The following is a 21,169-nucleotide window of genomic DNA, read 5'->3' on the forward strand; positions in this document are numbered from 1 at the left end:
GAGCACCTGCGCGTCCCCCGTCCGACAGTTGGCGCTTGCTCGCTTGGAAGCGAGTTGGTGAGCGGGCGGGCTGCCCGAGCACGGGCTGTGGCTCCGGACAGCTGCTGGCCGGCACGGCTCGGCACCGTGTCTGATTGCCGTGCCGTCACGCACCGCCGCTGCTCCGCGTCCCGCAAACGGGAGCGTCTGCTACTGCATCAATGGGATCAGTTGTGCTGTGGGAAGCGTGTGCTGAGCTTAGGATTCATTTCTAATTGGAAGCAGGGTTGTAACGCGGTGCTAAGCAGGTTTTGTTTCTCGTTTCCGTAATCTCTCTCGACAACACAACGTGTGCAATGGTAGAGCTTCCATTTCTGCAGAACCGTAGCGGAGAATTTCAAGAGCAGTGTTTAAAACCTGTAAGTTATTTCATTTTTCAGCGCTTATCTTTGTGTCTGACCCCAGCACCGCAGCTGGAGCGTGTGGGGGAAGCAGAAAAGTTGTGGTTGGTGTGAGGATATCCAGGCTGGCTGTGCAAGAGCTTTTGAAGCAAAGGCTGAGAGCTGTCAGCCCCGGGCCTTCAGCACAGCCCTTGAGAAGATGCTTTGGAAAAGCAGTCAGAGGAAACTGAAGCTATTCTGCCTCCAAACTGATGGAGAGCTGAGGATTGAGCATGCATCTTGCTGCCGGGAGGCTCTTTAATGAGAGGCATGCGGGTGTTGTTTGCAGGGGGATGGTTGTGTGTGGTTTAGTGCTGTTTTGGTAGATTGGACTTTGAGATATTGATGGGAAAGAGGTTGAACTCAGGCAGTGCCTGATTTTGGTCCTGCTGTAGGCTACTCAAGGGCAAGTACAGATCTGTGCTCATGTTTAGGTGGTCCCAGTGCCTGCCCCTTTGTCCTGACTGACACTGGCACAAATGGGACAGCTTAAATCTTTTAAAAACAAACCAAAAAAGCCAAATTGGTGAGCTGATTGGATTGCCTGCACAGCTTTGCCGTAGTGCTGGCCTAAGGATGAGTGAGAGAGTGGGCAAGGGCCGTCTGTTGGGTGACTGATGGCAGCCTGTGGTTGGGTTGGCTTAAGCAGCGAGGTGCTGTAGCTAAACAGACTGATTTTTGTGCCCTGCAGGTGGTTTGTGATGTCCCTAATCCAGATGTAGTATGGATTCCTGCAGGCATTCAAGGCCAGGCTGGATGTGGCTCTGGGCAGCCTGGGCTGCTGGTTGGCGCCCCTGCACATAGCAGGGGGTTGGAACCAGATGATCATTGTGGTCCTTTGCAACCGAGCCCATTCTGTGATTCTGTGGTTTTTGAACTCCTGGCCTCAGCCAGCAGTACCTGTAGGAGTTTGTGAAATGCTGTGTTGAGACACGCTGCTGGAATGTGCCTGCTGGAGGGAGCCCTGCCTGCCTCCTCCTCATCCCAAACCTGATAACATCAGTGGAATTGACAGACCAGAAGTTTGCTCTGAGTGCTCCGTGACGTGTGCTGCTTTCTTTTCCTGTAGCTCGTGTGTACTTAGGGCTCATTCAGGCAGTGAAAGCATGTTTGCTACGGGTCAGGCACAGACAGGTACATGCTGGTGTCTGCCACGTGTTGCTGTGAGGCTGTGTCAGCTTCCCCCAGTCCTGCTGTCCCAGCTGCAGCCTGGCTGCCTGTCCAGCCCTGCAGTGTGAGCTGGTGAAGCCCGGGGAAGCCAGCTTCCCTTATTCACTGGTAAGCCCATGCTAAGAGCTGCACTCCTTTCTACAGGTCCTTAGACCAGTTGGGTTCTTCCAGTTTTAATTACTGGATATTGAAAACGTAGCTCGTTCTTGCTGAGGGTTTCCAGTAGGTGCTCTGACTGTCTGAATGACGCACGTTGTTTTATAAATCAGTGACAACAAATGTGTCAAACCCTATGGGTAATACTGATTGTACACAGTCTCAAAGTGGTTTCTGTGCTTAGGTTGGTTAGGTGTGGCCTAAAAATTCCATAAATCTCAGGAATGCTGGCATTTCTCTCCCTGTGTAAAGGCTGCTCCATAAAATAGATCTCGAGTTTTGCAGCACATCACTGTGCAGTGAGGGTGCCGTGCCTTACACTCATGTGTTCCCGTATCCACACAGGGCATAAGCACTGTGCCTCTCCTGTAGTATAGAGTCATAGAATGTCCCTAGTTGGAAGGAACTCATGAGGATCATCAACTTGTAACGGCTAAGAATCATAAAACCGTATCACAGAATGGCCCGGGTCGGAAGGGACCTCAAGGATCACGAAGCTCCAACCCCCCCAAACCACAGGCAGGGCCACCAACCTCCACATCTCACAGCAGCCCAGGCTGCCCAGGGCCCCATCCAACCTGGCCTTGAACACCTCCAGGGATGGACGGGGCATCCACAGCCTCTCTGGGCAGCTGTTCCAGCACCTCACCACTCTCACAGCAAACAACTTCCCCCTCACATCCAACTGAAATCTGCCCTCCCTCAACTTCAAACCATTTCCCCTCGTCCTGCTGTTATCTGCCCTCTCAAAGAGTTGGAGGAGGTAAGGAGTTTCTAGAAGAGGGTCAGGTTGGTGGCAGTGCCTGCTGGTGTATGGGTGCAACCGCATCATAGCACACTTGGAGAGATGGCATAGGGCTGGAATGGTTCAAGGAATTGAATGTCAGTTATTATTATCCTTTGAAATAATTTGCCCATCCCTGCAGGCATTCAAGGCCAGGCTGGATGTGGCTCTGGGCAGCCTGGGCTGCTGGTTGGTGACCTGCACACAGCAGGGGGTTGGGACTGGGTGAGCACTATGGGCCTTTGCAACCCAGCTGTTCTGTGATTCTATGAAGTCTTAAATGAAGAATGGTAGCGGTGGGACATATGTGATGGGAGCACAGCAGTAATTGCCAGTTGATTATTTTTCTTTAAACATCAGTGTGTTTGCCTGCAAGCAGGCTGAGCATAAACTAGTATTTGTGATCAAGGCTCTCCATGCTTTTGGTAATGGAATTATCAGCTAGGTGGCTAAGTAGTCAATTTGCCTTTTTTATTATGCATATAAAAATGAGCTCTCTTTAGCACATGCTTTTTTAAAGAAACGTTCGTTTCCATTCTGCTATATTTAGCCCAAAGCATTACCTGATATCTGACTGCTTTCAAACAGTGCGGCGGCACAGACTGACTAAAGGTGGAACAAATTCCCTGAGCTTTCTTCCTCTTACAATCACTAGAAAACCCCTTAACAAAAACTACAGCTCTCCCCCTCGTCTGCAGGCTTTGGAAAAGAAGTAGGAAGGCCTTGTGGAGTTGTGCATTCTGCCTGCCCACAGAGCAGGGTATTTCATCCCATGGCTCTGCCAGCATGGGCCGTGCCAACAGGCTGGGGCCCAGCTCACCTGTGAGCAGAGAGGGCATGAGAAGGGATGTGTCCAGCTGTCCCGATGTCGTGACCCGAATGTCATCCTTCTGTCTGCTCGGTACTGATGGAATTTGTTCACAGGAGTCTCAGTTTCTGTACGACAAAGCCAAAAAATGAAGCAGCCCTGCCGCTTGGCCACGTGCTTTGTGTAAGCAGAACTTCGCTGCTTTGGTCGGTCTCTGTGTTTTCAAAAGCATAAGATTCTCAGTACAGGAGAGACGTGGAGCTGTTGGAGCACATCCAGGGGAGGGCCATAAAAATGGTCCCAGGGATGGAGCAGCTCTCCTACAGGACAGGCTGAGAGCTGGGGCTGTGCAGCATGGAGAAGAGAAGGCTCCAAGGTGATCTGATATCTAAAGGGGAGCTACAGGAAAGAAGGGGACAGACTCTTTAGCAGGGAATGTGGTGACAGAACAAGGGGAAAGGGTTCCAAGCTCAAAGAGGAGAAATTTAGGTTGGATATAAGGAAAAAGTCTTTTGCAGTGAGGGTGGTGAGGTACTGAGCAGGTTGTCCAGTGATGTGGTGGATTCCCCATCCCTGGAGGCTTTCAAGGCAAGGCTGGATCAGGCCTTGGGCAACCTGATCTAGCTGTGGTGTCCCTGTGCATTGCAGGGACTTCCATTGCAGTGGAAGAGCTTGGGAAGCTTAAAGGAAGGAAAGTCAGCCTCAAAGAACTGCAGCAAAGTGCAGCAAACTGCCCATTGAAGCTGACTTAGAGCTCTCTTAGAAGGAAATGGAATGGGAGAGCCAGGGAGAGTGAGAGGATGGGTGTGTTATCAGCTCCCTATCTGCTGCCAGCTCAGGCTTTCCCACATGGCAGAGAGGTGGCTGATAGGGCTCTACTCTTTAACACCTGACTTCAGGTAATAAATTCTGGGTAGTGACATAAGGGCGTTGTAAAGGCAGTGTGGCTGTGATGGATTGGAGGAGCTGTGAATTGAGAGCTCAGCTCTGCTGGGGGGCATTTTGTATCATTTTGCATGCCATAATCTCGTTAATCATGTTAATTTTGAAAGCCTTTCAGTGTTGTCAGGAAATGGACACCAACTAGGAGCAATTCTGCCCTCGGATAAAGACAGCATTTAATCTGAGATAGCATCTTTTAGATGCTTGCTTTGCAGAGTAATCCCCAGGAAGCTGCACCTTTTTGGACTGTGCTCAAGTCGAACGTCTGGGGCCAATATTGACTTCCATTCTTGTTCTGAACATCCGTGGCATCTGTTGTGCTTTGGGTTTTGTGTTCCTTTGGACCTGGTACTGCTGAGCTCTCGCCTCCTGGCTTTGCACAGCACCAGCTGTGGTGGCAGCCCCAGCTCCCTGCTCACCACGTGGTGGAGAGGAATCTTTTGGACACAGTGAGTCCCCTTCACCAAAGTGGTGATGAATTCGTGTTTTCATTTCACTCCAGATGAAGGCTGTAAATTTTCCAAGTATATAAATAGAGTAGTAAACACACTTGTGTGCTCCTGCAGAGTAACTTCAGCTTTTCAGAAGCGATTTCTCATGGCACTATTTGTATACTTGGACAAACCCAGGATTCCCTTGCTTGCGGAACACGTTGTGCTGCCCCACGTGCAGTGAAGTAGCAAGATTGTGCTAACACACCCTCAGGTCAACTTCCATTCCTGAAATACCATCCTGCTGTCCCAGGGTCTGTAGTGCTGGGATGGCTGTGGGGTGAGGGCAGAGGGAGCTGTAAGGAAGGGAAGACAGGAACAGAGTTTCATGAAGGATTTTCCCTGTTAGCTTTGGCTGCTCCACAAAACAGATCTCGAGTTTTGCAGCACATCACTGTGCAGTGAGGGTGCTGTGCCTTACACTCACGTGTTCCTGTATGCACACAGGCCATAAGCACTGTGCCTCTCCTGCAGGAGGTCGCTGGTGCAACCTACAGAGAACGGCCTTGTCTTCATATAACCCATCTCTGCTTGGCTTTGTTTTTCCCTCCCTGTGCTCACAGAACTATTTCTGCTTTCTTTGAAGGATTGGACCTATCCCATGAGGAGAGAGATGCAGGTATGGCACACTTTCCTTTTTTCTTCAAGTCAAAACCCTCTGTGCCCTCTGTATGAAAAGGAAAGTGCCCTACAAACAAAAGCTGCTGTCGGGATTGATCTTCAGGGGCAAAGTACAAACACTGTCGTTTGTCATAGAATCCTAGAATGTCCTGGGTTGCAAAGGAGCACAATGCTCATCCAGTTCCAACCCCCTGCTGTGTGGAGGTCGCCAACCAGCAGCCCAGGCTGCCCAGAGCCACATCCAGCCTGGCCTTGAATGCCTGCAGGGCTGGGGCATCCACAGCCTCCTTGGGCAACCTGTTCCAGTGCCTCACCACCCTCTGGCTGGAAAACTTCCTCCTCATATCCAACCTAAACCTCCCCTGTCTCACTTTAAAACCATTCCCCCTTGTCCTATCACCACCCACCCTCACAAACAGCCGTTCCCCCTCCTGTTTACCCGCTCCCTTCAAGCACTGAAGGCCACAACGAGGTCTCCCTGGATCCTTCCCTTTTCCAAGCTAAACAGGCCCAGTTCCCTCAGCCTTTCCTCATAGGAGAGGTGCTCCAGCCCTCCCATAGAATGGCTTGGGTTGGAAGGGACCTCAAGGATCAAAGTCTTGTCTCCATGAGTGTTGCAGGAGGAGGTTGCTAGAACTGCATATTGCAGCTTTTGCTTTTTAACTTGAATTCTGGGGCTGGTAGTAATCAAACAGGAATTTATTCCAAATAAAGGACTGAATTCCTGTTCCACGAGAAGATCCTCTGCGTGTAGATCATGTTGCTTTTATTTTTGCCAAACTGACTTTGTCCCCTTGTCCCATGGGAGGTGTGGCTGGGTGATGTCCCTCACTAACATCCGAGTTATTTGTTTCCCTGCCCGTGGTCTGAGTGCAGTGCAGTGTGTTATTTCAAATCCTGTCGCCTTGATATTAAATGTCTGTTTTTCTGCCCCCCCCCTAGGAAATTTTACCTGGGTTATTTTTAGGCCCATACTCTTCAGCTATGAAAAGCAAGGTATGATTTTTCAGAACAGTATCTCCCAAGGGAGCTTTGCCGTGGTGATACGTCCAAGTGTGTGTGTGTCTGTGTAGGTACATTTGGTTGCAGCATTCACACAGCCCTGTGGCACCTTCCCTGCAGGGTGCAGGCAGCACGTGGTGCATTTACGGGCTGGTTTCTTAGCCCTGGGGGCTGCTATTGATTCCTCCCTCTCTCCAGAGAGGATCTGAACGCTGCAGCCATGCAGACACTTGCAGAAGCTGCATTTATTTAACGATCCTGAGAGCTAATGGGTTACTTTGGGGTGGGGGGAGGTGGAAATAATTTCAGGGGAAACAAAAGGGGGGCACAAACAAGTTCCCTGAGCACCTTTATTGCCTGCTCCTTTATCATCGTTAGAAATGCTTTTCTTGCAAATTCTAACGTTGGTGGTGTTTTGTCTGTTTAAACACACATACATCCCCATTTTGTTTCGCACGATGCTTTGAGTGTTAGAAAAGCTGCTCTGATTTCCCTTGAGGACTTGGTGTCACTCGTTATGTATTGAAGTATGACTTTTCTTTTAATGGCCGTGTAATGGATGGATTCAGCAGCCCCAAAAAAATCTGTTTTCCTTTTTTGCAGCTACCTATACTTCAGAAGCATGGAATAACCCATGTAATATGCATACGGCAAAACATCGAAGCCAATTTTATCAAACCAAACTTCCAGCAGCTATTTAGGTGAGAAACAAAGGTGATGTGCTGACCTGAAAGCAGTTGATTGTCTGATTTTAAACACCTTATTCTGTATTGTTAAGATTTGTGTGTGTGTGTGTGTGTGTGTGTGTGCTTCCCATGGTTTGAGCCATGTGGGTTATCCTGGTGTCCTGCAGGTTCCAGTGTTACTGTGTGCTGAATGACTGTTCTCATTGCAGGTATTTAGTCCTGGATATTGCAGATAATCCAGTTGAGAATATAATACGATTTTTCCCTATGGTAAGTATTGGTTAATGGGAGTGGGTTGGGAATGGGGCTGCCCAGTAGGATCGTTATGAACCAACGCATGCATGGTTTCAGATGTGGGAAACCCAGCCTGAGGCAGGTGACAGGGCTCTTAGGTGACCTCTTACTGCCCCTGTAGCAAGTGTGATCAGCTTGTTCCTACAAGTAGAGAAATGAAGGTGGAATTACAAGAGCTGTACCTTGCGATGGCCCCAGAAAAAGACAGTTCATGGGAGAATAATAGTTATTTTGGAAACCTTTGTCCTAAAGGAAACTGGTATCCTGGGCTCCATCAGCAGAGGGGTGGCCAGCAGGGACAGGGAGGTGATTTCCCTCTGTACTCTGCCCTCATGAAGCCCTATTTGCAGTACTGTGTCCAGGTCTGGAGCCCCCAGTACAAGAAAGACAGGGAGCTGCGGATGCCCCATCATCCCTGGAGGTGTTCAAGGCCAGGTTGGATGGGGCTGTGAGCACCCTGTTCTACAGGGAGGTGTCCCTGCTTATAGCAGGGAGTTGGAGCTAGATGATCCTTGTGGTCCCTTCCAATCAAACCATTCTATGGTTCTGTGCTTTATTGCTACTTGGAATCTTCCCCACAATAAATAACCCAGCTTTTGCTGTTCATTCAGTGAACTGTTTCAACCTGGTACTATTCTACAGACCTCACTGGATCATGCTACGCCTTATTAGATTGCTTAGACCTGCTTTTGTAATTGAAAATGTCACTGGGGAGCCTTAGGAAGACACAGACATCAGCAGTGCAGTCCAGGCCATGCTGGTGTTGATGCTTGTGGTTTCTCCTTGCCCCACAAGTGTCAACCAAAGATGTCTGGAAGGTACTTTGTATCACAGTGCCCTAATGTGCCTTGCTGCATCTCACTGGCTGTTCTTTTGGGTGATAAGAAGCTGTAGTACAAATCAAAATGTTCAGCTGAAGTGAAGTCTAAGCCTCGTAAATAAATCAAATGGTTGTTGCTGTGTGTAAAGACCAAGACAAAAATTTCTGCAAGCAGCAGGAACATCTATAAGAAATCCAAAAGTTTGAGTCTTTTGATGTTTTTTTTTTTTTCCCCCTCTTTTAGACTAAAGAATTTATTGATGGAAGTTTACAAAGTGGAGGTAAATCAGATTGACTTTTTCCTTTATTGACCAGTACATTGCTTTTAAAGCTTTAAAGCCTTCTAAGATGTGTGTGGTAGATGCTCTTAATAATGAGACTTTCTTAAATTTGGGGGGGGGGTAATTTTGTTTGACTTGAACTGGATTACACAAATTCAGAGTCGACTGTTCTTTTTCTCTTTTGATTTCCACTGGAAAACAAAACCTCTTCACACATCTTTCCATCATTTAAGACACGTGTGTGTTCCCTAATGGAGAGCTTAAATCTGCATTGTGGTCCCAGATCCTCTTACTCAAAATCCTCAGAGGAGTGAGAATCCACGTTTCTGTGTCCCAGAGTAGTGATGCACAGAGTGCAGTTAGTAGCAGACTGAAGTATAACACACTCTTGTTATTCTTAGGCTGTACTTTGCTGATGTGTAGTTGCTCATAACAAGTTAAAACTACGTCTCAAAGAACTTCCTTCCATTTTTACAAGTGTGTTTTTGGCTTTTTTTCTTCCTCAGGAAAAGTTCTAGTCCATGGAAACGCAGGGATTTCTAGAAGGTAGGAAAATATCCATCCTGCTTATTATCATTTTACTCCACTGGAATATATTTTAGTGACTTTGAAAAATGTATTTTTATTTTTATTTCAGTGCTGCCTTAGTTATTGCATACATAATGGAAACATTTGGGGTGAAGTACAGGTAAGAGCAGGGTTTGTATAGTCAATGGTCTGTCCCATAAAGCAGAAGTAAGAGGGTACTTAAGAACAGAGAAGCAACCTGATATATCTGTAGGTGTAATATTTGAATTCAAGTCATGTGAATTGCAGTGGATAATAATCTGGGAGGGAATGCACAGTCCTGTACTGCCGTATAAACCAGTTGTTACCCCTGGGGCTGGGTGAAGTCTTTCACATGGGGAAGACGGTTCCATTTCCAGGTTTGCTTTCACCCTTCCATGAAGAAGCAGCCACCTTCTGCTAATGGCAGCCCACACAGACCAGTGCCTTGCTGTCACACTCTGTAAGAGGGACCCCGAGAGGCTGCTTTAAGACACGTTTTAAGCTGCATGTTGAAAACAGGCCAGCAAGTAGAAGGCTGGAGGTTGGGGTGGGCAAAGAGTGTGCTACAACTACTGCCTTCTGTTCTGCCCAGAAAACTGCAGTTAAAAGCAAAGCAATTCTGAGAAGGCTGTGTACTTCCCAGAACTGGTAACCGAAACTCCTGAAGCCCCACAAATCTGGCACAGTCTGTTTTCCACTGAAGTATTTTCTGCCTCCTTCTTTTGTTTAGGGATGCGTTTACTTACGTTCAAGAAAGAAGGTTCTGTATTAATCCTAATGCTGGATTTGTCCATCAACTTCAGGTGATGCTTTGTTCTTATTTCTTACTTCTGAACCTGTTTAGTTTGGGAAGAGAAGGCTGAGGGGAGACCTCATTGTGGCCTTCAGTGCTTGAAGGGAGCGGGTAAACAGGAGGGGGAACGGCTGTTTGTGAGGGTGGGTGGTGATAGGACAAGGGGAATGGTTTTAAAGTGAGACAGGGGAGGTTTGGGTTGGATACGAGGAGGAAGTTTTTCAGCCAGAGGGTGGTGAGGCACTGGAACAGGTTGCCCAAGGAGGCTGTGGATGCCCCATCCCTGCAGGCATCCAAGGCCAGGCTGGATGTGGCTCTGGGCAGCCTGGGCTGCTGGTTGGTGACCTGCACACAGCAGGGGGTTGGGACTGGATGAGCACTGTGCTCCTTTGCAACCCAGGCCATTCTGGGATTCTGTTTTTCTAATCACATCTCAGAACTCATTTGTTGGGTCAGCTTGCTACAAAACCAACTCTTCTACTTATGCTTAACTTTACCTGTGAAACTATGCTTTGAGTGAGTGTCAGGAATTTATAGCAGACCTGGGGAGGAAGATGAGCAGGTATCTTAGTTCATTAGATTTAAATTTAGACAAAGGAAATCCAGGAATGGAAGAAAAATGAAACAGTTCTGTGCACAGTGGTTAAAAGGCTCTTGAAACAGCTTAGTTGGTGGCCAAGGAAAGTGCAAAGTGGGTGTTGTGGCACACATCCATGCTCCTTCTTGATACTCACATTCATAGATGATGAAGTTCAAAGGTCTGAAACCACAAATTTTCAATATCGTGGAAATCTTTCTCTCTTTCTTAAATTCATTTCTTGTCATCCTTTAGATTTTCTTTTGCTCTGCTTTCTTGATGGTTTTTGTTATTCATAATAAAGCAACAAAGACCTCTCCTGCTTTAAAACCCTCTGCCATTTCTGTAAGATATCCCCTGGCATGTCCCAGTGAACTCTCTGACTTTGTCCTCCACCTCTTCACAGGGTATTACACTAAATTAATAGCTATGTGTATTATTAAACTTTTTCAGGAATACGAAGCCATCTATCTAGCAAAACTGACCATCCAGATGATGTCACCGCTGCAACTGGAGAGATCCCTCTCTGTTCCGCCTGGCACTACAGGTCAGCAGCCTCTTCTGTTGTGTGCGATGCCACCTGCTGATCCTGCTGGGGTGTGGGAATGCTTCACACCCTAAGGAAGCCCCCAACAGCAGTGAATCACAGAATGGCCCAGGTTGGAAGGGACCTCAAGGATCACGAAGCTCCAACCCCCCCCAAACCACAGGCAGGGCCACCAACCTCCACATCTCACAGCAGCCCAGGCTGCCCAGGGCCCCATCCAACCTGGCCTTGAACACCTCCAGGGATGGACGGGGCATCCACAGCCTCTCTGGGCAGCTCTTCCAGCACCTCACCACTCTCATAGGAAAGAACTTCCCCCTCACATCCAACTGCAATCTGCCCTCCCTCAACTTCAAACCATTTCCCCTTGTCCTGCTGTTATCTGCCCTTCCCAAGAGTTGATTCCCCTCCTGTCTGTAGGCTCCCTTTAGGTACTGAAAGGCTGCAGTGAGGTCACCCCACAGCCTTCTTTTTTCCAGGCTGAGAACCTCAGAGTTTTGAGAAAGAGATGTGTGTGCTCACTCGAAACAGAAGAAAAATGGAGTACGGGGGAGAGAGAAATTTTGGGGAACCCAAAAAAATAGTGGGTTCCAAAAAACAACTTCTCCATATGGAGATGGGTGAGGGAAGAGGAGTGCAGTGAGCAGCTGGCTGTCCCATAAGGCAAATGTCACGAAAGGGTAACACATACTCCAAGAAGACATTACCAACTGTCCTGTAGCCCTACTCACAGCCACATGGTGTTGTAGCTGATGCCTTTGTCTTATCCTCCTGCCTCTTTGTAGGAAGTTTAAAGCGAATGCATGAAGAGGACGAAGAACTTGGAACCATGCAAGTGGCAGCAGCACAGAATGGATGAGGACAGCACTGTTTGCATTGTGAACTCCTGCTGAGAAAGGTGAAGAAAGCTAGGGGGGGAAAAAGTGAACTAATGCAAAACGATGAACACACTGAGCTTCTTTTCAATTACATGTTGCTTTCAGATGTAAATCTGCCTCTGCAACACACTAAGCATCATTTTTAAGATGTTGGACTTCTTGAATGAATAGATGGCACTGATTGTTTTACTCCTTTTTTACACTTTACAGTTTTATTCTAAACCAAGATTTTTGGACTTGCAAAGAGGTATTATTGCAATAATGCACTTTTCATACTTGAAATTTCTTTATTTGTATGATATAAAGTTATTACTTTAAACAAAATGCAAGCTGGGGGGGGATTTGTTTATAAAGTTATTTGTGTAATTTATAACAAGAGACTTTAGTAAAGAAAAAGTTTGCTAAAATTCACTTTGTTCTCGCTGTGTTATGGTCACACTCAGATACGTGTTTTACAAGCTGCACTGTGCACTGCTGTTGACAGTTGAGCAATGGCAGTGATCTATTCAGCATTAACCCTTTATTTGGTTACAAAGGCTCATGGAATTATTTTGAGGCTGGCACCGAGACCATATTAAGAGAATATTGTTCTAAAATTCTCTGCTTGTTTTATGCAAGCTAGTTTACTTTACCAGAGTGCTGGTTACTGATTAGTTAATAAAACAGTCCTGTGCTAAATCAGTACAGGTGGCAGTTCCTGATTTCCCAGGCATGAATGCTTTCAGAGCGTGGTGTTGACTGAGCAAATCGGGAAGCTGTTAGAATGAATGGGTCTATTTGGGAAATTGGCAGTGAACAGGTGGGCTGAAGACAGTGGAATGAATATAAAAGACGTTTGGGAGTCTGAGCACCCAGCTTTCTTCCCTCTACTGGTAGAGCTGGATGCACGAGGCCTGTGTTCTGTCAGTCCTGGAATGAGCATCCTGTGCTGAAGGCAGAAGTGGCAGCTGGAGGGGGACTTGGTGGGGCAGGTGTCTTTAAGGGCATGAATCTGAACAGTGAGGCCTCTCAGTGCTGTGAGGATCTCTTCTGAAGCTGCCTTTCGCTGAAAGACTGAGAGCTTGTTTACCCTGCAGGACTTCTGCCTTAGTGTACTTAAGGCAAGTGGACCACACCTGTGACTTGTTGATCTTTGCTTAGTCACTGATTCTCTGCCTTCTCTTGCAGTTCCCCAGAAGCTTTGCTGAGGGACAGTCCCTCCAGAGCAAGCCTGAACTTCTTAGCCTGTGTCAAGGCTACTTAGAGACCTGTTACAAATAGCAGACTCTGCCTTGAAAACTACTGCCTGGATTAAAGCATGCTGCTAGAACAGATGCTGGTGACAGCTGTGGAAATCTTCCTGCAGTAAGTCAAGGCTTTTAGTTGAGCCAGGACACCTGGGCTGAGGCTTTGTAGCCTGACAGTCTCTCATGTGTAATGTGAAGGCCCTGTGTGAGGAGGTTCCAGTGGAGCTGGGAGAGCAGCACTTTCCCTTTATTGCCATTCGTCCTGTGCTGCGTGCTTCAGAGAAGGAGTTATGTAAATTCCTCAGAAAAAAAGTCTTTAGAAAATGTATTGTGCTTTAGTCAGGAAACTTTCAGCTTCAAAAGAACGTTTGGGGGCTGTTGGGAAATGAAATCCTCAGCCACCTCGCCACTTGTCTCCAATGCTCCCAGTTGGCTGTGCAGTTTGTGGATGCCTCCCTCGTGCAGCACACCAACTGCTGCCAGCTATGAGCTTCTGATGAAGCAAGGGTGGGAACCAGAACTTCTGAGTAAAGCTGCTTCCTCCTTCAGCTCCCCTGGGCCTCCTTGGGCAAGAGTAGAGATGAAATACAGACAGAAGAACGCTGCTGATTCATCCGACCATCCCCTGCCAGAGAGCCTTGTTCATGTCTAGTCTGGTTCTGTTGCCTCACTGGGTCCTGCTGTTTCCTTGGGGAGGCTGTCTCACCAACTGTTAGGCTTCATGACTAAGGATTTCCCACCAGTTGTCTTTTCACTCCATTACCACCTTCCTCTGACTGCTAAAGTCATTGTGGTGTGTGCCTGCTGCCCTGCAGATAACAGCCTCTCAGATCCAAAGGGATTCTGAGATTATATTTTCTCTTACATACTATTATTTAGTTTTGTATTGAAGCTGTCATTTCTTGCTTCTTGGTTAGCTCAGTATAGTAGGTATTTCAATTACCATTTGCTTTCTGAGGTTAAACTAGAGGTGGCAGCAAGCATCCCTGCGTGGGGCCTTTAGGAATCACTGCAGGCTGAATTTTCTCCCCTCCTCAGGTTCAGAGGTACAGTTGCAGCACTGAAGTCTTCGTGTTCCACAACTGTATGTTAAGATACAAGAGTTCCCTTTCCATTTTAGGGGGAGCTGGGTGAAGGAAGGAGCTAGAGGTGGCATACCGTGCGTGGAGAACTACCAACCAAGCACTGAAGGCTTAAGGAGCAGCTAACATTGAGCTTTAGAGAAGCTGGTGGTGAAGTCCAGGCTATTGGAAAGCATCTCCCTGTTTGATTTCTGACATCATCCGTGGTTCCTTTGTTCTCCAAGGAGGCCTCGTCCCTCCTTTGGAGCCTGCGCTGCTGTAGATACAGAAGTTCTATCAGTTCAATGACACAGTGTATTTGAATATCTCCTGCTTCTGTTGCTGTTAGTGGCAATTGCCAGATCCTGTGAACTGACAGATTAAAATGCACGTGCCTGCATGTACCATGTATTCTTCCAGCTGGCTGAAACTGCAGTGACATTTGTATGTCACGAGCCAGACTGTTATCACCTCTCAGAGCATCTGCCAGCACTTAACAGAGCCATTCCCTACCCTGCAGGGTTGGTGGTGTGCTTCATCATTTGTTGAAGTCTCATTTCTGCCCTACAGCTCTCACGCTTTTCCTCCAGAGGGATTCCTGACAGTTCAGCAGTTAAACAGCACCTTTTCTCACAGCACAGCTCTTCTGTACCTCCTACCATCCCCAAGAGGTTAGGCTGCCAAGGTTGGGAATGTCATCTCTAGTAGAGAGCAGAGGGCTCTTCCATGTTAAAGCAGGATTCCTCCCAGCAGAACAGTGCCACACAGCCACAAAACCAAGCTTTCAACCTCATTCATTTGTTTTACAATGATCTGAGCTGAGTGCATTGCCACCCGCTCCTCACTTGTACTAATCATTTCATTATCTCTTAATGAGAGCCTAGAGCTACTGAGATGGCACAGTATCACAGAGCTCACATAATCCACTTCAAAGTAGTGGAAGTGCAGAACTGATTAAAACAGTGAGAAGCAAAACACTCCACGTCGCTCAGAGGGGTCAGCACACGTCAGCAGATGATGCTTTATACTTCAGACCTGGGGCTCTAGCTGCATCCCCATCCCCCTCAGGTACACACAGCCCGAGGAAATCAGGCCTAGGCTTAACTGCAGCTTAGCAGAAAGTGGGTGAGAAGCTCCAGTCTGGCTCCTGAGACACGAGCTGGACTTGCTCTCGTTTTCCCACCACTCCTGGCAGCCTGTGGCTGCACCTGTAAGCAATCAAGCTGTGCAGATGCACACCTCAGGTTTCATGCCTTCCTCTAAAGGCATCCACAAAAGGCATCTTGCTTCACAGATGTCATGCTTCAAGAGGTGCCGTACTTGAAATCAACATGAAGACTCAAAAAAAAAAAAAAAGTTCAGTTTATAGAAAAGCAGATCAAAGGTACAGCAGTATCAAAAACAGAGCAGATATAGTTGGCAGTCTTAATTTATTCAGCTTAAACAAAGATTTTTTTAAAAAATAATCAATAAATAAAACAGACATTACCAAGGGAACACTGTATTGAGTGAAGTACCATCAGGGACATTAAATAGAACCCCACACACACCTTAAAGGAGCTCTCCTCACCACAAGGAAAGGACGTTCCTTAAGGCCTAACTTCACAAACGAGGCTGGCTGCTCTGTGCCAACCTTTGCCTACTCATAATGCCCTATTCAGAGATGGAGGATTTGTCACTCTCCTTGCACAAAACACTATTGTTGAAGTGAGGGCTTTGTATATTATTTGCTTGCCTCTGGGGGCAAAAGTGCTAAAATCATTTATCCAATCTTACAGAAGAGGGATGCTTCCAAACAGCAGCTATCCCTCAGGACATGATCTGGGATCTCTGGGCTGGTTTGAAATGCAATAGGTAGAAGTGGTTACCAGCAAAACCAGAGCTGAACTGGCCCAAAGGAGTTCAAGTACAGCAAGTTGGTTGGATGCGCTGGGTGAAGCTGAATGTGTTGGTACCTTCTTACAGGTACAGGCATTAGCATTCCCACTGAGTACCAGTAAAAGCCCACTAAGGATGAGATGTATTCTGCCTGTCAGACATTCCAGCTTCCTATTTCTGTTGCAAATCAAGGGTTTGTTTGTCATAAAACATAACTGTCCTGAAAACAAATTATCAGCTAAAGTGCAGGGTCCCTGCATGGAGGACTATGCATCCATTTAGGCTCCAAAACAATGGCTTCAACAGAGCCCATAAGGACCCACATAAGGACCCCCAACCACATAAACAGCAACAAATCCAGTTTCAGACAGCAGTGCCTATAAAACTGCAGGTACACGAACATCAACAGCACTTCAGTGAGGTTTCATGGAAAGAACAGAACAAATTCCCATCCTGTATTACTAACTGCATACAAGAAGCATCCCTACCCACCTACATCACCCTTCATTGAAGTACAGACAGCAGCACAACCCCACAAAGCTGTACTCTGGCTACCAAGAAAAGAAGCGCAAACCTTTAGAAAAATACAATGCAAGAAAAAATTTGAGATAAAAATATAGACCTTTGGTTAAAAACCATCCCTTTAACAAGAGTCCTTTGTAACTCAGCTAGAACAAAAAAGCTTCACTTAGACTGAACAGTAGTAAAAATTAGTTCTAAGAGCTAACCCACAGAACCCTCCTAGAATGTCAGTACATTGCTTTTTCTTTGCAGGATTTACACATTTGATGTTCAGTATTTATAGGGATCGTTATATTTGCAGCAATAAACTATATAAATTTGTCATGAAGAGAATGTACCACGAGCTCCTCCACCAACAGTCTGTACAAAAACAGTGCTAGAAGTTCTTAATTAAAGAACCGTTGAAACATGTAGTTTTCTTCAGATACCAAATAGCCAAACTTCTTGTAGAAGGCCACGTTTTTTGGCAGACACTCGAGTGTGATTTTGTAACAGTTCAGTCTCTTACTTAGCAATGTAAGAGTGGACGTTAATCTGAAAAAGACAGAAAAACAACAGTTAAGTGGGATGGCCCTGAAGACAGGAACGACCAACATTTAATTAGCTAAAAGATATCAATGACACTTTTTGAAGGAGCACAGTGCTGATCCAGTCCCAACCCCCTGCTGTGTGCAGGTCACCAACCAGCAGCCCAGGCTGCCCAGAGCCACATCCAGCCTGGCCTTGAATGCCTGCAGGGATGGGGCATCCACAGCCTCCTTGGGCAACCTGGTCCAGTGCCTCACCACCCTCTGGCTGAAAAACTTCCTCCTCAGATCCAACCTAAACCTCCCCGTCTCAGTTTCAAACCATTCCAATACTCTTAGTGGTCCTGCTTTGATCCTATGCCTTCTGTAGAAAGCAGTACTCCATTTCAGATATCTGTTGATTTTTCTACTGGAAACATTTGGCAGACCCACCTACATCACCTACTCACTGATGCCTACTGACCACAGGGCAGCCCTTCCCCACCCTTAGACATAAAATACTGAAATGTTACACAGCAACCTGCATTTCTCTTCAGTACACACAATAGCTGCTATCCCAAGGAAAAAAAAAGAAAAATAGCAGTGGTTTGTAGGCAATTTTATGTTAAAACATAAGTGCTATCTTTTTAGCAAAAGGTCTGTGAGCTGTCTGGCTGCAGAGGATCGGCCCCACTAACCTGCAGAACTGAAATCCTGCTCCAAGACCCTGCAGTGCCTACTGAGGGCAATGGAACAGATGGCATCCTGAGAGCAGCAAAAGGGATGGGCTGACTTCAAACGTCAGCCACTCACAGCTGACTTCTGTCCTGTCACATTGATGGCAGCTGCAAACCTTCCTCTTCTCAGAGAGCTCCTGCACTGACATCAGTCATCACCACTGCAGTGTTTGCTGGCACTGATCAGCATGCCAAGACTGGGGGGCAGAAGCGAGCTCAGTGAGGGCTTGCTGCTCTGCCTGGTGTTGAATTGCAAAGGTAACAAATACTTACAGTTTACCGAGCTGCTTTCCTCTGCACTCCCCGCTTACTACTACGTCTTCTATCCTCCCTCTCTGTGAAAATACAGACAAGTGTTAGTGCAGCACAACACCAGGGTGCAGTCTCCCTCCTGCTCAAGGTTCCACTCCTGCATTTTCTCCTGTCTAGTCAGACACAATTCCTCCACAAATCGATGCCCTCATCACTGACTCAGCAGAAGGTATTTCATCACACAAGGTAAAAATAACGCGTGTATTCTGGAAACACTATCTTCTTCCTCACCACAGCTGCAGTGAGAGGATATACCTTTGCACAGGAGTGAGTGAACTTGTGTTCTATCACCAACGTTGCTGTAGCAACGATCTGTCCGAGATTTGTATCTTCTACAACAGTAACGTAATAATCTCCAGATTTCTTCATGTGCTCAAAGGTTTCTGTGGGAGCAGACAGACAGACCACTGTTAGTCTCAGATTGATTTGCTAAATTCTGAACGCAGATCAGATCCAGATTCTGAATGCTGAGATCTGAACTCAGGATCACAAAGTGTGCACCCGAGACACCAGGACCTTGAAGCCCCAGATTAACCCTGAGATAGAAGCCAGGAAAAGCAGGAATGAATCATAGAATGGCCTGGGTTGAGAAGGACCACGATGCTCATGCAGTTTCAACCCCCTGCTGTGTGCAGCGTCACCAACCACCTGACCAAGATGCCCAGAATGAAGTAAATGCCTTTTCCCTAACCACCAAGAGAACCCTCCCTCCTCAGCAGATGGGCGCCAATGAAGGCAGCAGTACCTCCTGTAAGTCTTCTTTCAGTCAAAGCAGTGAAGCAAGCTCAGAATGTCACTGAGCTGCAATCAGAGGCAAACTTCTGCTTCAGCCAAAAGAAGCCACCACCCAGTGCTCCCTCCTGCCACGCATCAAAAGCTCAGCCCCCAAAGCAGGTGTACAATTTAAACACGTCCCAGCCAAGAAGCTCTTCAGGATAACTGCAGCTGAATACAAAGCTGAGTGTCAAAATCTGCCTCAGGGGACACAAGATAATAAATCCCTCTGCATCAGAGCCAGGTAGATTGCTGTCAGCATCGCTATCTTCTGGTTCTCAGCAACCTCTACAAAGCACCAAGACACGATGATATACTCACTGATAAACTGCTCTGGGCTCACAACTCCAGTTTCAGTCAGCTGACCCAGGACCTTGAAAAAGCCTGTTACAGAAGAGAAGAAAGACTCACTGCAGGGCAGAGACATGCAAATAGCACAGAACAGCCTGACAGGGCTGTCTGCAGAGTTCACTTCCCCATGGCATCAGCTGTATCTAAAGGCCTGTGCTCTGCATATTACAGACCTGGACTGTAATCTTAAAATCAAACTCACACCTTGAGCAATGCTAAGGATCAGCTAATCAGCAAACTAGCTTGAGTGCAAAGAAGAGGCACAGATGTTTAAGCAAGAGAAATGTCAGCCTTAACATTATGCAATGTTAAGCCATTTGTTCAGAACAACTTTTTTTTTGTCCCCCCCCCCTTCTCCTCCCCCCAGGCTACAGATGTGAAAGCTTCATAATCACACTGGTTTATATCACTTCTATATTATAAGGAACAGCACAAACAAGCCTATTCCCCTGTATACAGAATGGCCTGGGTTGAAAAGGACCACAATGATCATCGTGTTTCAACCCCCTGCTACATGCAGGGTGGCCAACCAGCAGACCAGGCTGCCCAGAGCCACATCCAGCCTTAGAACAACACAGCCCTTAGAACTGTGCTAAATAGGAAGCTGTGGATTATTTGAAATACTTGAATTTTAAGATTATTTTTAAGGTTATTAATATAGGAGAAACAACGTTGAGGGTCAAGCAACACAGCAGCTATTCATCCATCATGCCAAGTGCTCAAATTCCTTCCTGATAACCCAAACCAGATAAAACACATAATCCTAACCTAATGAGCGAGAATGCAGGAATACACATCATGTAGTTCAGCACCCATTTTTGCTTGTGATCATCACACAACAGGATTCTACCTCGATTTACATCAGCTGTGCACAGCGGTCTCATGACCAGCCCATCTCCTGGCTCCGAAGGAGAAATAGAAGGAGAAAAGACGGCTGTGTTCTCACTCCAGTCAAGCTCATGCAGAATGCTCGGGTCAAACATCGGCGTGTCGTCTGGCATCGCGGTCGCTACGGGCAGCATGGCAGCAAGAGGTGCTCTGGAACACAAAGCACACACGTGAGCAATGCTTTCGTTTCACTACTCCCTTAACACCCAAAGAGTCTCTCCCACAGAGTCGTTCCTCCCAGGGATGTAGAGAAAAGTGAATGACACCAATGCTGCTGTTGACTTTGTGTGAAATCAAAGAGAGCTGACCTTCACCAGATGGGTTAAGCAAAGTGTGTGTGAGCTGAAGTCAGCACAGACCGTGCTCACCCAGAGGGGCTTTTCTCTTAGCCAGAAGAAAAAAATAACAGAATTGAGCTGGATAGTTAGCACCCTTTGGAAAGGAAACTAGCCAAGTGCATGAAGAAAGCAATGTGTACAAGCATTCTCCCCATTCATTCAGACTGGTGGTAGGAAGAGGGTGTGTTTTCCAAGCAGTCTCATCACACAGACAAACACTTCCATCACGCAGGTGACACGCAGCATCCAGGCACTCTTCCAGGGTTTCATTTACGTCACATTTGCTCTGTGTATTTACAGAGCCGGATGCCATCCCAGCACAGCACCTCACCTCCCATTAACAGAACTGCCAGAAGCACCTGTTAATGATTAAAGAGATGCGGGAAGTTAAGGGTACGAGGAAACAGAGGGACATCTCTGACTGCAGGGAGCAGGAACTGCTGGTCAGTTCTCTGGTACCAACAGAGAGCACTGCAGGAGTCACTACTCAGAAGTCCTGGATGTGGCTCTGGGCAGCCTGGGCTGCTGGTTGGCGACCTGCACACAGCAGGGGGTTGGAACTGAATGAGCACTGTGCTCCTTTGCAACCCAGGCCATTCTGGGATTCTATGACAAACGAAACCCTTTGGGAAACCCACTAAGGAAAGCTCTTAAATAAAGGGAGAGAATAAAGAGAAGCCTCGAAGCACCCATTCTCACCTCAACCCCGCTAGGAAATAGATAGCCCGCAGTTACGGCCGCGCAGCAGCAAGCCAACC

General features: G+C 47.1%; 2 protein-coding genes across 5 annotated transcripts; one reads left to right on the forward strand and one right to left on the reverse strand.

Moving 5' to 3' along the window:
• The first annotated feature begins 49 nt into the window (after positions 1–49).
• Positions 50–14,862, forward strand: STYX (serine/threonine/tyrosine interacting protein). 4 transcript variants are annotated; one of them, XR_002115579.2, is made up of 13 exons: positions 50–398; positions 5,357–5,389; positions 6,334–6,387; positions 6,997–7,094; positions 7,289–7,349; positions 8,438–8,474; positions 8,981–9,020; positions 9,112–9,162; positions 9,754–9,826; positions 10,847–10,940; positions 11,726–11,838; positions 12,986–13,162; positions 14,165–14,862. XR_002115579.2 is itself a non-coding variant. In XM_019616034.2 (12 exons), exons 1-11 carry the CDS (start codon positions 336–338, stop codon positions 11,797–11,799), a joined length of 678 nt encoding a protein of 225 aa, XP_019471579.1. In that variant the 5' UTR covers positions 50–335; the 3' UTR covers positions 11,800–11,838; positions 14,165–14,840. The 4 variants fall into 4 exon arrangements, 3 of the variants coding, with proteins under 3 accessions (XP_019471579.1, XP_019471578.1, XP_010710465.1); XM_019616034.2 differs by lacking the exon at positions 12,986–13,162 and having other exon boundaries at positions 14,165–14,840; XM_019616033.2 differs by lacking the exon at positions 14,165–14,862 and having other exon boundaries at positions 12,986–13,334.
• A 656-nt stretch (positions 14,863–15,518) lies between these two features.
• On the reverse strand, positions 15,519–20,799 carry GNPNAT1 (glucosamine-phosphate N-acetyltransferase 1). Its single transcript, XM_019616032.2, has 6 exons — positions 20,743–20,799; positions 20,036–20,223; positions 19,156–19,218; positions 18,316–18,443; positions 18,022–18,083; positions 15,519–17,039 (listed from the first exon to the last, which is right to left on the reverse strand). Exons 2-6 carry the CDS (start codon positions 20,205–20,207, stop codon positions 16,892–16,894), a joined length of 573 nt encoding a protein of 190 aa, XP_019471577.1. The 5' UTR covers positions 20,208–20,223; positions 20,743–20,799; the 3' UTR covers positions 15,519–16,891.
• Between the last annotated feature and the right edge of the window lie 370 nt (positions 20,800–21,169).

Source organism: Meleagris gallopavo, chromosome 5, assembly GCF_000146605.3.
Source record: "Meleagris gallopavo isolate NT-WF06-2002-E0010 breed Aviagen turkey brand Nicholas breeding stock chromosome 5, Turkey_5.1, whole genome shotgun sequence".
NCBI classification, from domain to species: Eukaryota; Metazoa; Chordata; class Aves; order Galliformes; family Phasianidae; genus Meleagris; species Meleagris gallopavo.

Coding starts and splice junctions, on each gene's coding strand:
- GNPNAT1 (XM_019616032.2), bottom strand. CDS start 20,207: ATGCTGCCCGTAGCGACCGCGATGCCAGACGACACGCCGATGTTTGAC. Junction 19,219..20,035: donor CACAGCTGATGTAAATCGAG/GTAGAATCCTGT, acceptor CTTCTGTAACAG/GCTTTTTCAAGGTCCTGGGT. Junction 18,444..19,155: donor GAGCCCAGAGCAGTTTATCA/GTGAGTATATCA, acceptor CTGCTCCCACAG/AAACCTTTGAGCACATGAAG.
- STYX (XM_019616034.2), top strand. CDS start 336: ATGGTAGAGCTTCCATTTCTGCAGAACCGTAGCGGAGAATTTCAAGAG. Junction 399..5,356: donor AAGAGCAGTGTTTAAAACCT/GTAAGTTATTTC, acceptor CTTTCTTTGAAG/GATTGGACCTATCCCATGAG. Junction 9,163..9,753: donor ACATTTGGGGTGAAGTACAG/GTAAGAGCAGGG, acceptor TCTTTTGTTTAG/GGATGCGTTTACTTACGTTC.